This window comes from Phalacrocorax carbo, chromosome 5, assembly GCF_963921805.1.
Source record: "Phalacrocorax carbo chromosome 5, bPhaCar2.1, whole genome shotgun sequence".
In the NCBI taxonomy this organism is placed as follows: Eukaryota; Metazoa; Chordata; class Aves; order Suliformes; family Phalacrocoracidae; genus Phalacrocorax; species Phalacrocorax carbo.
In genome coordinates this window covers 46,389,543-46,406,327 of record NC_087517.1, presented here as the reverse complement: position 1 = coordinate 46,406,327, position 16,785 = coordinate 46,389,543, and the positions used below count along the sequence as shown (strand labels likewise).

Below are 16,785 nucleotides of genomic sequence, written 5' to 3'. Positions count from 1 at the left end.
ATCTTTGCTGGACTCTCTCCAGTATGTCCATGTCTGTCTTGTACTGGGGAACCCAGAACTGGACACAGCACTCCAGGTATGGCCTCACCAGTGCTGAGGGGAGAGATCACCTACCTCGAGGTATATCCTTATACACGTTTTCACCTGACACAGATAACTTATAAATTCCCTGAGCAGTCACTTTATAGTCGATCTAAAGTAATGTTGCATATTTTTCTCCTCATATACCATTATCATCCCCTCCATTTCACCAGTGTAAGAAACGCAAGTGTTCATCTAGTGTTCACAGGGTGCTTAGACTTACATCTTACTATGCTCTCTTCCTTCAAATTTTCATTAAAATACATGTTTATTGTGAAAGCTGGAAAAAACAATTTGTATTTGTTGAGCTATTAATTAAACTATGATGAATTAGTGCTTTTGGGATGCATAATACTGTAATAATGACTACTGTTAAGCTTTGTGCTAGAAAATATATATGGTTAAATATGTGCATCTAGAATGAATGTTTAATATTCAGTCCTGAGTAGTGTTTCTTTTAGCTTGGTGCTCTATACTTATGCCTGCAATTATACTTTTGTAGGAATAGAATAGGATTCTGAACATTTTTGAATATACACAAAAGCCTGCAGAAACTGTTAATGTAACGCTTCAGGTGCTACATTTTAAACACATGGCAAGAAATGGAAACCTAATCTCATTGTAGAGTGAATTGGACCCAGTTTTGTAGCTACAGGCTTTTTTGTTCCTAGTTAAAGGATGATTTGACTTGTGAATTTTCATGATTATTTACTCCAGTGTTCTGTTCTACTTGTGAAGATTCTGCAGGGCACAAGTAGAATCCTTTTGCATCTATCTAGCTTAATTTATCACTGTCACTTAGGACTTGGAAGATTAAAGAATTTTCTCTCACGCAGAATCTACTCCTTAACTGTCAGTAGTGATTAACATTTTAGGTGTATCTAGATTCTTAAATTGATACAATTAAATTTATTTTTCTCAGCACTTGATAGGACTAACATTCTTTTTCAAGTTCTTTATGGCCCTGGACTTGCAGTCAGCAATTGTATACCGCTGCTTCAAATTCTTTTAAATAGTTGCAGTTGAATAAAATATCTTTTCTTTCTGTGTGTCCTAAACCAATACATAATATTGCTGACTCTTGTTACGTGATTATTGCAGACTGCTCTTTTGGGCAAGCTGTCCCCAACATAGACAGCTATAGAGCTATCTGTGAAGCTCTTTGTAGAGAGCAAAAGAGGGGAATATTGCTGAACTAGTTGAACTAATACTGAATTCAATTTATTTTAATTTTTCTCTGTAGATTCCCTCTGGCCAAAGATTCGTGTTCCCCTGAAAGTTGTTAGGACTGCAGAAAACAAACTTAGCAACCGCTTCTTCCCCTATGATGAGATTGAAACAGAAGCAGTGTTGGCTATTGATGATGATATCATTATGCTAACCTCAGATGAGCTCCAGTTTGGCTATGAGGTAAGAGAATGGTTTTTTTCCTGTCTCTTAGGTTGCCGGCTTCAATGTTGCACGTATATATAAAGTGGAGGAATCACTGCACAGTCTGCTGGTTCAGGTTGTTGTATCTCTCTTTACTGTAACAGGTCAATGCTGACTGAAACATTTTTACAGATAGTAATTTATGGAAAAAACTGCCAGCTAACAGAAAATATCCAGTAACTGGCACAGTAATGCCAAGAGACTCCAGAAAATGTTGTGTAATTGGTGTAATGGAAGCAGTCTGGAAACTGTGAATTGCTTTCTTCTTAAGAGTTGCAAACAGTTTTCAGACAAATCAGAAGTGCTGTCCAAGTTAATGTGTCTTGATAGACAAGGCAACTTTCAGAGGTTAAGTGTTGGGAACAGAGGAGGCCTATTGAGGACATGCTGAGGTAAGGTGGAATGCAATGAAAAGAGGAACTGAAGAATGTCAAGGAGGGGACACGTGCCGTTTGCTTGAAACGGCAGAGCTTCAACAGCTGTGGTTGTAATGAGGGTATCAGCAAAAGAAATTTTGTCCAAATCGGATACGCATGGCAGTACAAAAAGGTGAAAGTCTTCATAGGCATTTGAGTCTTGTTAAAAAGCGCACTGCCTTAAAGCAACACTGTGGTCTTCCTTCCAAAACTTTGGTTTGAGCTAATTTTTGTCTTCCATTTGTAGTTGAGTATACAACACAGTCCATAATCTGACATTACTGTTACATGTATTTAAGACAAACATGCCATATTTGTAAATAAATCAGAAACATTAGAAAATGTATTATATTTTAAGAAAGGTTTGAATCATTTAGTCACACCTGTATCTGCACTATCAAGAGCAAACCAACACTAGGCTTCATACATAAGAGGCAGAACAGAAAATTATTACCTAAATTGAGTGAAATAATGAAAACCACTTTTCTAAAGGGTAGAAAGCAAACTAAATGTGATAGTTGTCTCATTCTTAACAATCTTAAGTGTAGTTGTTAACTCAAGAAGATATTTTTAAGAGATGTTGGAAATATTTCTTTAATGTGAATACATATATGGTAAAATACGGCTCTTTCTCCCTTTCAAGTGAAAGAGGCTGTTAGCAAATAACGAGCTTTTGGTCTCGAGAAGCGACTCGTGGTAATGTAGGTATGCTGATGTAATAACAAAGATGTTAAGTAGTGGAGACAGAGGTTTAATCTATCATGTGTCTCTCCAGAAAGGAAATACTTCCATTGCCAAGTTAAGAGTAACAGGTTAGTACATGAAGTATGAAAGATGGAATGAAGAGAAGACAACTGAAGGAAGGGGGTTTTTTTTTGCCACATACACCTCCTCTCTACTCTCTTGTCTACACTGAATATTTTAAGCACTGCATTGCAACAGCAAAGCAATCAAGTGCTGGCAGTTCTGCAAACTGACTTACTTCTGTCTGTGTTGGTGCTATAACTACTAGTTTTGAGGGTGAACTGACAGGGTGAAAGATAGCAAATCCATAATGTGGATGCTGTGTGAATCCTGGCTCCATTTTCATTGAGCTGTCTCAAAGTAAAAATAAATTGTTTTATAAAAACCTAAGTGATTGTGCAAGTAGTTCCAAATTAATCTCTGCTACTGGCAAAGCACGCTTGGTGGGCTTTGAAACAAGAGATTCAAACTGAGCTGAGTTTTAGCTGTGTCAGCCAGAAGTTGTGAGAAGTAGAACTGTGGCACTTGTGTGCCTGAAGCGTTAATTTAAATATCCTCAATGGAGAATATCTGTAACTTCACATATATCAATTCTGGTCTCTTAGGCAGGAAAGGGTTATCCTCATGAAAAAAGAATGAGGCAAAGAAAAGCCGATGCGAATTCCCCTGTAGTCAGTGTGATTAGGTGGCAGCTGGGACTTACAACTCTTCATCCCCAGTTCTAGCTGTTGGACCGTGCTGGGTAATTTATTGGCCTTCCATGGACCATATGCACTGGTTGCAGGGACTATCTGAGTAACAGTCGTTACATTCAGTGTGTGAATGTAACTGTTTGGATATGAGATTGTTTAGTCTGGCAGACAAAAAACTATTGCTTTTGCAGTTTTCTGCATTTTATTATAAATCCTATTCCTTTTGGATTCTGGGAATTCAGCTTACTACACAGCCACACTGATGGAAAATTAAAATGCCTTATTGAACAGATAGTTGAGACGAACCTGTGGGTAGATTGAATCCTTATATTTTGAGTATGCCTTTTTTTTTCCCCCTGTAACGTAAAGGAATAGAAGTGTCTTTGAATACAGAAGCAAGGTGGATTGTTTTATAAATACACACTTTTCCTCCTATAGAGGGTGGTTTACGTAGTTCGTACTCTCTGGCACAGAAATCAGGGGCTGAAGATTGATCTTTCCTGTCCCTGAGTGTCTGTGACTTGCTTGACAGGCCTGAGCTGGCTCCCAGATGTTTAAATTGTCCTTACCCTGTGATAATTTATTTATCTGTTTGTGTGTTACCAGAAAAGTATCTCTCAGGCTCTTGACTCATTTGCAGGGGAATCCAGAGGGAACAGTAGCGGCATATAATGTTACTAGAAAGTTTTCTTTTAAAAGTATGTCTGCTTCTGCTTTGGTTATAAGAAGGGCTGGAAACGTGACATTCAGTAATTTTCTTTTCGCCTCCTGACATCCTTGAGACTACATTTAAACCTGTGGCAAAACCCCCTCTGTCACAGACTTGTCTGAATGTATAGTGCAAGCCTAAAAAAAGCAGAAAGCTTTGATCTCTGTACACTTTCAGTGATAAAAAATTATAGTAACACTCAAAGTGTCTGACACTTTTTACTTGTTAGAAGTGAACTATTATGGTACAGTGATTTATGACATTGTGTAAATCTATTGGAGCAAGCAGAAAAATAGTCCCTGTGTGCTGCTGTATTAAGGTAGCAGAAGAATACTGATGACATTCTGACTTTGAAAAAAGTATTTCTGTTAAGTTACATGATGAAATCACAGGCATGACTTGAGGCACTGGAAAAAAACATGTTAGGGCTAGCCAACTTTTCCTCCTCTCACTGATCTTTGTTGTTCACAGAGGGAGTATTGAAGAGACCCAAGAAAAGGAGCAAGTATTTAGGTTATCATAATCTTTAAAAGTTAAAGCAGAACCATTGGCTGCTCCTTAAGTGTCTTGGTGTTTGAACCTGGGAGTGAAAGCACGTGTTTTAGTGTTCCCACCTCTGTGTCTCTGCTGGCCTCGGGACAGATGGCTTAGCATTTCTATCACCCTGAAAAGTGGGGATAACAGTTTCCAAGTATGAAGTTCATGAAAATGTCTTACTAGGTACTTATGCAGCACTTTGTCTTTAAAAAGAAAGTATTTTTGTTACAGCAATAATAGAAATAATCTAAATCGGGATTATTGGTCTGAGTGCATGCTTTTTTGTTCATAGAAGATATTGTTGGGTGCCTTGCTAAGTTTGTACTTTTTCTGTTGGAAGCTTTTTGCCTACTTCTAGTAGATCATCTTATTCTGTCTGAGCTGTTTTTCAGTGCTTTGTCTCTGGCATTTTTTAAAAAAACCTCAACTCTCTGATGAATTGCATATTTCACTAGGCTAAAACCATCATAAAGTTCAAACGCCTTCTTTAGAAGAATGCTTCCATACCCATTTTGACTGTTAAAAATTTGTCTTTCAGCATTCCTTTATAGAAGGAATAATATAATTCAGCTTATCAAAAGGCTTTTCCATGGGTAGCTGCTGGCCACATTCAAAGCTGCTCTCTGCATTGAAGTCACTTTACAAATTGGTGCACGTGAAGCATCGTTTCTTTTAATGGGCTTTGTGTTTACATTTAGCTTTGTTTTTTAATACTAGCACAAGCCATTTCTTTGAGGACCCGGGGAGAATTAAGAGCAGGTGGGGCTCTGGGAGGAGAGAAGGAATACTGATCGATTGGGTTTTCTTTCATTCATAGAGGATAGTCAGTGTTTCATTCTTACAATGTTGCCATGGTAGCTTTGGAAATGTTATTTTTCTGTTTATTAAATTTAGAAATATTCTAGTTGTAATTAGCCAGTTCCTGAAGTGACATGTGACTTCTTATAGTCTAATAAACTTAATGCATAAATGTCGGAGTATATTCTGGGAAAGGAAGGCTTCCCTATCCTCTGGCTGCATGGAGAATGAACTGTGGCAGCTGGTCTGATGGCACAGCAAAACAGCACAGAATAGTTGAAGCTAGGAGGCAGAGAGAACTGTGGGGAGGTGAGACTGGAGGGTGTTTTAGCTAGACTGTTATTGTCACTTGGGGAACTCGGAAGCAGAATTACTGTCATTTTCTCTTGGTGTCTTTTACAAGATTTTTAGTAAAACTACCAAGTCAGAACTTTTATTTGGCTTTTCATCTGGGAGATGCTTCGTCCAAAAATATTTATATTCAGGGCTGTCTAGCAGAGTCATTGGAATAGCCCTGTCCTCAAAGAAGCATGCCACCTCTTGTCTTGGCAATATGTTTTTCCTTGGATGTGTCCCTTACTGGTATTAAAACAAACTATCCTTCTTCAGTCTGAGAAAGCTAATAAGATCAGTGGCTAAAATGGAATGTATTCCTAACAGACTAATAAATTATAGGCAACCATCAAACAAGAAAATGGATGGTAATACAAAATAGAGAGTAGTATAAGAATCATTACCACTATTTTTATTCTGAAAGCTTCCTTATAAGTATAGCTGTATTTATTAATTTTGGCACAAAACATATGTATGGATCTGGGCAATGAGCTGGATGCAGCTATTTGGAGCCATTCCAGGAATTATCATTGAATGAGCTAGTGATGCACATTATGAGAAAGCCAAGCTTTTCGACTGACTTCGATAGCATTACTTTTAAAAGGAATCTTTGTTTAAAGCAACCAAGTTATTTTTTTAGATGCATCAAACTGACAACTTTCAGAGGCCAGAGTCAGCATAGCGTGGAGCTTTACAGTGATATGAAGAAATCTGTATGAGTAACATGCATTATAGTTGGCTTTTATTTTATGCCGTTGGACTCTTGAAGATGATGCCGAGGACGAAAGCTAGAAGAGATGTGAATCTACAGTTCTGTGTTGTGAAGGCACTGAAGTCCCTTGGGAAGCAGTAGCTGAGTTTAATCATTCTTTCAGCTGCCTTTAATGCACAATGCCATTCCTTCTACAAGAATTCTTAGCCCAGTACAGTGCAGATCTGTAGTGTTCTGTGAAATCCTTTGCTGAGCCTCAGCAGCTTATCTGGTGGTGCCTTCCAACATCTGGGAGATGGGCATTTTAATAGTCTGGCTTTAAAAAATATTAAAATTAAATCATTAAATTTTTGAGTCCTGGAGAGCAAGGAATAAAATTTTGGAAGAGCGAGTGACCATATCTTTGGTTTTTTGATCTTCATTAACATTTTTTACATCATGTCAAAATAGGTATATCAAGCACTCACTGGCTTGATTGCCAAAAATCAGTATTTTTTTAATTACCCAATGGCACCAACTTGTAACAACATCCTATGAATTCTCTTCCTTGAGTTCCAAATCATCTCTGCTTTCAAGGACCCTGTGTTAGAGCATTGTCCTGTCTAAATACTGTTCCATTACTTGTGTGCTAGAACTGTCTAGAAAGATTGATCTCTGGATAAAGTAGAAGTCAGAAGATCTGGTTCCCATTCTTGTTTTCTGTATGACTTTTGGCAGGTTTCCTCATCTGTATGTTTGAAATAACTGTTCTCATCATGGGATTCTGAAGCTATATTAACTGACAGCAATTGTTGAGGTGTGTAGACAAAAAGGTATATAGAAATGCAGAATCACAGAAATGTAGATACAGAAGCAGTAACTTAAAGCTGATTGTTTTATCATATTTACTTTGACAAAATACTTGCATAGAGACCTTATAGTCAAGCCTCCCAGCTTAAACATACTGGCACATAAAAAGTGCCCAAAGTGAACTGCTGATGAGGTGAGGTTTGTGGGATGGTGGAATTCCAGATACCACTTTCTCTACTGCAAATTTCAGTTGTAGGGTTCCCTTGCCTTTTGTACAGAGGAAAGAGGTTTGCTAGTGAGGTGAACTTTGGGGATTTATGAGATACTCTGTTGTTGATCTTCCACACATAGTGAAATTTGGGGATGCGTTTGTTTGTTTATACACTACCAACCTGAAACAAAAACTCTTGTGACCTAACACTGTGTGTCAGAGGGTCGAGGCTCATATTCTTCCAATAAACCTAGCAGCTATTTAGATTAAAGGACAAATTTTGAGTAATTTGTATTCAAATAATGCAGACAAATACTAACTTTATTATTGATCAGCAAAAAGACAAACTGTGTTTAGCAAGCAAATAGAGTTTAGACCCTTCCAAATAATTATAATCCTTTCTCCCTTTTTTTCTAACACAAAAATTGTCCATTATTTAATGTGGCCAGCAGTGTGGAGAACTGGGGTTGTGTTAACAATGCCCTTCTCCATGTTCTTGTCTACTGTGTTTGATCCTGTAGTCAGCTAAAAAATAATGTATGGAGTGACAAGGGTGGTATCTTGATTGTATCCAGCTGTCTGGAACAAGTCAAGGGCAAAGAGGCCTTCCATGTAGCAGTAGGTCCATCCAAGCTCCCACTAAAGAATATCAGAAATATTAAAATATAAGCCCGTTCCTATCAAAGGAAGCAGGTTGGTTAGATCTAAAACCAGCTGTGAAAGTAGTTAGATTGTAGCCATATCTACTGAAGTTAACATCAAAAGTTCCATTTTAATCATGCTTGGCTTTAGTTAGTGTTAAAATCTTTTTGAATAGTCGGTTGTATTTCTCTGCAACAAGAAAGTTAGTATCGTTTTAGTGGGCTTTTGCTCTGGGGGCATGGCTTCCCTGAGTTGTAGGGACCTTCCATGGCAAGCTTGGGCTTTTTTGTACTTCTTCCATGCAGCTTCCTTTTCCAAGAATTGGGATTTGGAAGAATTGAAATGGTCTTTGCACCACTGTAACTCTATCCTCCCAAAGCAGATGTGTTGCAGCTGCACATTTGTGTTTGCTTGCTGTGCAGACCTGGTTAGCAGCATGTCACATCTTTTTCTCTTCAGGTTTGGCGTGAGTTCCCTGACAGGTTGGTTGGATATCCAGGCCGCCTGCATCTTTGGGACCATGAGATGAACAAATGGAAATATGAATCAGAATGGACCAATGAAGTCTCAATGGTGCTCACTGGGGCAGCGTTTTATCACAAGGTAATACAAAACTTGTAGTATACTGATGTACAACATGAACCTTTTTTTAAGGAGCTGTATGTGTTTGTCATTGTTCTGTGAGTGTTTTGTTGTGCCATGATTATGTTTTCTAGAGCAATCAGAGAACCAATTGCAAACTTCCCCTAAGCTTCTTTCAGTTGCTGTGAAAAACTGATTTGTCTCTGCCTGTAAAATAAAACTCTTACCTTCATGAACTTAGAGAAGAGCTCTTGCCAGTTTGTGTGACCTGTAACTATATAGCAAATTTTGCAGTGAATGTAGCTTTGTAGCTAGCAGTTTAAGAAAAGAAAACCGACTGTAAAGAAATTTGTGTGCTGGTCAGGAAAGGAGTAATTATGCAATTAAGCATCTCAAAATTATTTTCTATCTGCTAAAGTCGTCCTTGGGTGAAGGCAGTATCAGTTTGCCCATAATCCATCCTTAGCTTCATGCTGTTCAGTGACTGAAATATTTGAAGTCTTATAGTTACTGCATTTGTGTTTAAAATTATCTTCTCTCTTCCTCTATCCTGCAGTATTTCAACTATCTTTACACCTACAAAATGCCTGGAGACATCAAGAATTGGGTGGATGCTCATATGAATTGTGAAGATATTGCCATGAATTTTCTTGTGGCAAATGTCACTGGCAAATCGGTCATTAAGGTGGGACTTCTCTGCAGTTTAGCTTTACGAAGTTTAAAAACATGACGTACATAAACATATAAATTTATTTAGTAGGCTTCAATATACTACTTAATCTTCCTTTTTCTCTCATTTACCCCTGGTATGGTGTCTTGTTCTCCTTCCATGCTAGAAAAGCCCTTTTAGTAAAATCTTTATGCTAACTAGGAACAGGGAATTGTTTTTACCAGTTGTTTCTGGTGGTTATTTTACCCATCTAGATGAGGTATGAAGAAGGTAATTTAAATGAATAGAGGTAATTTAAATGAAAATTAAATAAAATACCATTTAAATTACCATTTAAATGGTAATTTATTTATGTGTGTACATATGCATGGCCACATACATATATTTTAACTATTTGAAATTACCAGAGGAAAGAAATTGCCAACTGTCCACAGCTTGCTCTGTCATGGCCTGGCAACAGCTGATTTATAGGAATGTTAATTGCAAGAATGTTAATTGCAAGATCAGCTTTAAATGAACTTTTTTATCCCTCAATTAATTTCCTGACATGTTTCGACACGTTTTCAGGTCCGGACATTCACTCTGTACATTCATTTCAAAGTGTGTCACCTTGGAATGAGATTTAGAGGCCACCAGGCGTTACTTCAATTAGCAGGGTCCATTTTCCCATCTGTCCATCATCATTTACTAGGACCGGTGGCTGCACTTCCTGGAAAAGTCTTTAGAAGATAAAGTGTGTGTTTTTGCTGAAAAAGTTTTTGAGCTGTATGAGGGCACAGCAGAGTAATTTGGCACCTCCGTGCAATTCGGAATGCCTTGCAGAGTTTGCCAGTCAGCTATTAACTGGAATGAGCAAAAGAGCGTCTGTTGGATTAACGTTACGGTGAAGTATGGGAAGCTATATTTCATCGCTGTTATGGCTGCAAGAACAAATGGTGTTTATACAGGGACCTTGGCAGTGAGAAAACAGTCATTAAACAGGAATTAAGGAGCTTGTCATCACTGCTTCTTTTCAGTTACAGAAGGAAAAACCCCTCCAAGCCATTTTTATTGGGCCCCTGTGAATTTTGCAGTCAGCCAGGCCAGATGGAGCTGAATGTAGGAATGGAGTGGCTTTTTTTTTTTTGCCAAACCCCCCCCACCCCTTTGGAGACAGCTCATCTTACACTGCAGGCATGTTCAGAGGTATTGCACTGCTCTCTGTACAAGGAGATTAATGTCCCTTCTGTTGATATTTGATGATATCTGGCGTGCCTTTCTGCAGGTGACCCCGCGGAAGAAGTTCAAATGTCCAGAATGCACAGCAATTGATGGGTTATCACTGGACCAGACACACATGGTGGAAAGGTGAGTGACCACCCTTTATTCCTCTGATTGCCTTGTTCTGATCCTTAGATTCTTATCCTGTGTCTCATTAAATTAGGATCAAAAATGCTCACTGATTGTATTTCTGTAAATTACTAATTTTGAAAGAATGCCACATGAATTTGATCAGCATAAGTCATTTCTGCAACGGATGATGTAACACTGAAAAGTGGACTACTACAAGAAAGGACTTTAGAAGGGCACAATTTTTAGCAGCTTAGCTGTAAAGCGTATAGTCACATATATGAAATTCAGGTTGTTGGCAGTACTTCCAGTAATACCACGTTTCTGTTTTACTGTGGAACTTCAGCTGTAGTGAGCGTGAGATTTTTTTTTTTTGAACCAGACAGTTGCTAGCTTACCAAAGCGTAACAAGATATAAGTTATTAATAATGTTATTTGAATTTATTTTTGTACTTTGTCTTTCTTCCAAAGATTGTGAAGTGCGTTGCTTCCATTAATGAAGGGCATTTGCCTGCACAATTGCATGTCACATTTTTTAACAATGGCAGCATTATTATATTTTCATTATAATATAATTTTGAAACAAAGGATGTGTTTGGAAAGGCAGTGACTGTTTAGAGTGAAATGCTGAAAGTTGGTAAGAGTTGCATTCCCTGCTTTACAGTAAAATCGCTTCCCAACCTTGACCATGACACTAAACTTCCCTCTGCCTTGGCTTCTCAATGTGTAAAATAAGGAAAAGTTTCTTCACTTTTACAAAGCTGTTTAACACCCATGTCTGAGAAGGGCTATCTGACAATAAATGTATATAGTGGTTATTAGGTGGAATTAACCTAAGATCTAGGACTGACAAAGGCATTTCACCTTATGCTTCTTGGGCTGTTGCACCTCTCCTGTGAACTTCAGGAAAAATAATTTGCAGCCATAGAATTGATGGGGTAGGTAGGCAGGGGTAGCTGTAGTGTTGGAAGAGGCTACCAGAAGAGGTGACAAAATCTGACCTGCATTTAAAATAGGCCATTTCAGATTTGGACTGAGAGGCATAACACAGTTACCGTGTCAGTTACCGTGGTTATAATCTTAACAGTGAGGTTTTTTATGTCATTTTCTGCAGTACTCAGCAAATTTAAAGTGCTGTATCCATTTCCTGTTCTTTAGCTATGTAAATTATATTTATGTATTTTAATGTATGCAGTGAACTAATGCAAAACTGGCTAGTAGGTTGGGGCTTATTTACAAGAAGAGTGCATACATATGTCTGTCTGACGTGTAAACATGCATTGTGCAATGCACACAAATATGTAAATAGTTTGGCTGATTGATTAACCAGGCATCACACAGGCATTGGAAAGCATAACCGTTAAGCTTAGTGACAAAGTATTTAGACAGGATGTATAATAAGGCTGGATTAAAAAAAGTAGTATGCAAGTCAGAAGTAAAACATACCCCATGAAGACGGTAAAGATTACTCTGCAGAAGACTTCTTAATGAAGGGGCTGGAAGCTTTATAGATCTCAAATGTTAGCTGAAGGGGAAGCACAAGAGGTTGTCCTGTGTCTAGCAGTTCTCCGCTGGCTTACAAGATGGACTACCTGAAGCCAATTGAGCTTTCCTGTGATCACACTAGTAGCATTACAACACCACATAGGAATTTTGGTCATGAACTAGTTTCTCGTTAAGGTACACTCTATAAAATCAGAAGATGAAAAAGTGCTTTTTGCTCCAAAGTACATTATGATGCAGGGTAAAGGTCATGTTTCCATGTCTATAGCAATTTTTGTATCCTCAGAGTAAAGTATCATTGACAGTTTATTGAGAACATGTTTAAACTCTTGCTTTGCTTCTCTGTAGTTTTCAACAGTGGAGATAGCTGGGTTGTGGGAAATGTTAGATTGACTGCAAATCCACATACTTTTACTTGCCCAGCCAAAGGAGTACGTGCTGGGATAGAGTCTGGGTGCAGGAGAAGATCTGGGGGGATATACAGTTTTGGTGTACTCAGGCTTCATGCTACACCTAATACCTTCTTGCCCTGTGTTGTTGTTGTCTACCTTCAATATGAGGGAGATATTTGAAAAATCTGAAAGCGTTTCTTTTTTATGAATCTTCTAAGCTAGCTATTCATTTTAAGTGGATAATAAATGACAGCAACTCCTAGAGCAAATATTCCTAACTTAGCAGTGAGTAAGGCTCTTATGGCTCAGATATATATAGACACACAATAGCTATTTTCAGGGTTAGGAGAGAAGCTGAATGGTAAAAAGTTCATGCGTCAGGGAATCCTTATCATATTATAAAGGAATAACTTTGTACAGATAACTTTACAGTGTTGGGTACCGCAAACAATACCCAGGGTATCAGGCAAAGACTCATTATCAGCTTCACTTGCAGCTTCCCGAAGCGCCCGACTCCTTGTTTTTTAGCATTCAGAAATAGCGAGCAGGTAGTCTGAGCTAATTACTTGCCGGATATCCAGAGATGAACCTCCTGTTTGTGAAACAAACAGTTTATGAGGGTTGTCATGGGCATGCACGACATTTAGTGTTCGGATTCTGGTTCAGAAATAGCAGAGAGATGCCCAGCGACTGCCTGATGGTTGTTTTGTAAGTGTAAAAGGTTGGATAAGTCAGTTGTGGAGATCGGTCCAGGAGAGACATGTAACTAACCAGTTTTGTTGGGCCTTTTGACACTCTCAGCAGAGACAAAGGAAAGATGGTACAGGTGAACTCTGTCTCTTATTAAGAGATTTTTTTTTTTGACCAATACTGAAGAATATTTACAGCGAATCATGGCAAAACCAACACTGCTATTCTTCCTGCTGTGTAATTTCTCAGAGATAAATAAAAGACCTCAGTCCCCAGGGTTATCAAGCTCCATCATTAAAATACATTAACTAGAGAAAGCTTTGAATGAAGAGTCCGTTTCTTGCCCTAGGTTAGCCTTTACATCAGGTCACAGATAAAACTGTAGGAAGATCTCATCATCCCTGTATTTACAGGTGCTGTTTAAGTAGCAACAAGTTTCCTGCCTTTAGGATCTTTGCATCTGGCTCTCAAAAATGGAGAGCTCTGTAAAATGCAGCCTAGAGGGCAGCTGCCTGTACAGTAAATACAACAAATGGCTGAGCTGCTTCTGCAGCAATATTGACAGCAATGTCTTATTTAGGACACCTAAGTGTTTGTTAGAGTCACGATAGGAAACCATTCCCTTAAGAGGCAAACTGACCAGGTAACAGTTGGCCAAACACTGCAGATGCAGAGTTAACTTGCCAAAAAATATTTGGGTTATAAGGGAGAAGAAACTGATCAAAAGAGACCTTAACAGACATTAAGTTCACACCATTTGCCAGAGTGCAATGGGGCTTTCAATTTCTGAGTTCACACAATCTTAATTCCTTGTTGAGTGTAACTGCAGGTTGTCAGCAGAGCAAGGGAAAAAAAAAAAAAAAGAATAATTCTTGGAAGCAAACATGCTTCTGTTAGTACAAATTTGCGAAACTGTTGACACAGCCAAGAAAAACACCTTCATCCATATTAAGAGGACATGTTACATTCTCTCGGCTATCTAGCTTTGAATGTTTAATGTTCTAGATATCCTTTCTGGTTTATGTTGTCCAAAAGTGGCAATGGCTTTGAAATTCAAGTCATATAGTTCAGTGCAGGAGATGAAATTTTTGGAAAGAGGCAAATTTCCTTCAAAAACATTCTATGGCTTGTGTATGACATTTCTTTCCCCTGAAAAAGCCTGTTTCTGGTCTTTTGAATTTGATATTTCCCGAGGACTAACTTTTCTGATTCAGCCCGAGTGATGAGAATGTACTGATTTTTTTTTTCCCCGATTCTTCGGTTTTTCATTTCTTTAACAATGAAGTGGCTTCTTGGTGGTTAAAGATATTGTACTCATATGCTTGAATGGTCTTGCCAGCAGAACAAGTTTGGCTGTAGAAGGATTCCGTCTTGGTATTTTCTCATAAGACCTCATCTTTGATTTGGGAGTATAATCTCTGGAGGGAAGAGATCAATTTTGTCTCCACACTCCATTTAGTTTTGTCTTTTGCTCTGGGGGTGCCACTTAGTTCTGGTTGCGACAGTGGCTGATTTGATGTGGACACCTGCCTACTGGGCAGCAGGCTGAGATAACTAATTCATTTCACACTGGCCACCAAGCAGCTGTTACCTTACAATGTCTTTCAGTCATTACTGGCAGAGGCAGGATTTGAACCAGTAGACTAGAGTTATTCTTGTATTCCTGAAATCATGAGGGCCAGCAGCTGTGCAAAATTCTCACATGCACCTCTCCTGGTGCATCTGCCTCCTTGCCTGTGAAGTTTGTGCTTTTCCTGCCACGAGACTTCTCCAATACACACAGCTTGGATCACAGTTAGCCACATTTCTCACAAGTAACAGACAATTTAGAAGTCTGACCTTATCTGAAAGTCAGATGTCTTTGAAGTATCTCATGTTGGGCATCATGTGGAGGCAACAGAAACTGCTCAGTGTTTCTGGAGAAAACACTCAGTTCCTGTTCTCCATGTTACCATGACCTTTCTGTGCCCAGGGCCCAAAGCTCACCCTCCCGATGGTTCACCTTGTTATTGCAGACGTTGAAAAGCTACTTGGGTCTCTTTGCTTCAGTCCTGACTGATGGGTCCATTGCTGTTTCAGATCTGTGCTACCCTGGAGCAAATCCTGCTTGTGCAAGGTCTAGAGGTTGCTTCCCACTGCATGCAGCTGCTTCTTATGCTCTGACTTCCTTTTCATTTGTTTCCTAGTCCAAAGATTTGAATCTGGAGATAGGAACATGAGGGGATGAGAAGGTAGCAGAAGGTGAAATATATGCATTTACCTGTATAAATATTTTATTCAAGTATCACCCATATGAAGTAATTTTCTGACACTTTTCTCAGGCCAGAAAATGGCCTGAAATATGACCATTGTCGCTTGGAACAGCTATGTAGAGATGTAGCACTCTAACAACCTGAGCTTTGTGTTTTCCAGTCATTTATGCTAGTTAAGGAGGGAGCCGTGGGATGGCTCAGAGGCTGAGGAACTAATTTTGAAAACCAGTCATGCTGTCCCATCCACTTCAAAAGAGTGTTTGGGCAGTGTTGAGCAGTCCCCATCACAAAACTGTCACACTTAGTTGGTGTGATTGACCGGGTCTGTTGCAGAAAATTATCCTGGAGCCATAGTGACCCCCTAATGCTTTGAAGGGGTCGGGAGAGGGTGCAGTGGTTGGAGAGCAAGAGACCTGCTCTGGGACTGCCTGCAGCATGTCAGCCTGTAGCTGAGTCAAAGTACTCATTTCTTTTTTTGTTTTCCTTTTTGAACGGCAAAAGAAAAGTAACCTGTTTTCTTTTGCTGTCTCGTGTTAGGTGTTGGGGACTGTTGTCACCATTCTTGGTCTCTGAAGTTCTTAAAAGCTGTTTTATAAAGTACACAGCTAAGCTGAGCACTGGCTGAGGTGAGATGAGTTAAGTTTTCCCTGCCTTGCTGGCACAGGTACTATGCCTTTCAGTGAAAGAGTTAAAGCGATGTAAGGATAAACATCTGCTTGTTTTCTGAAGCACATGGCTGTTCCCTTCCACAGTATTACTGACACCTGAGATTATTGAAACTGAAAGTCATCAATGGTCTGATCTTTTTTTGTGCTAATGTGATGCCTTACTGCTCAATATCTCTTTATTTAGACAAAATAAACTAGTTAATTTCATTTATAGTTTTTATTTTAGCTTAATTTTTAATTTACAGTCCGATCAGTGCTGCCTATGCACTGAGGCATGTTTATTTTTGTGGGGAAAGATAGAGCTTCTGAAGAAGCCTGAAAAAACTCAGAATTTTTTAACTCCATTTTCACAAAGGCTTGTTTTTTTCAAATCCTTCATTATGAGCCAAATTGACCCAACAGTGGCCCTTTAAGAGACATGTTGGCAGTTAATCTGTTCTAGTTTACAGCATGTACATTGCTTTAAGAATGACTGGAATTCTAGGGGGAGGGAGAAGGGAAGCTTTGACCCCCGTGTGCACATGTGCTGCTGCCAGCAACCCCTTGCTCTCGTCTCTGTGATTAAATGGATAAATCAAAGAACACCAGTTTCTTTTCAGTTCTC

The 16,785-nt window shown here is 38.9% G+C and overlaps 1 protein-coding gene across 2 annotated transcripts in view; it reads left to right on the top strand.

Moving 5' to 3' along the window:
- Positions 1–16,785, top strand: part of EXT2 (exostosin glycosyltransferase 2) — a 78,548-nt gene that overhangs the window by 58,818 nt on the left and 2,945 nt on the right. Inside the window, exons 9-13 of one of the 2 annotated variants that reach the window (XM_064452297.1) lie at positions 1,325–1,491; positions 8,555–8,698; positions 9,234–9,362; positions 10,612–10,694; positions 16,051–16,139. In XM_064452297.1, coding sequence (XP_064308367.1) covers positions 1,325–1,491; positions 8,555–8,698; positions 9,234–9,362; positions 10,612–10,694; positions 16,051–16,138 — 611 coding nt within the window. In that variant the 3' untranslated portion in view covers position 16,139. The remainder of the gene's footprint in view (positions 1–1,324; positions 1,492–8,554; positions 8,699–9,233; positions 9,363–10,611; positions 10,695–16,050; positions 16,140–16,785) is intronic. The other variant, XM_064452296.1, reaches the window with a different exon arrangement.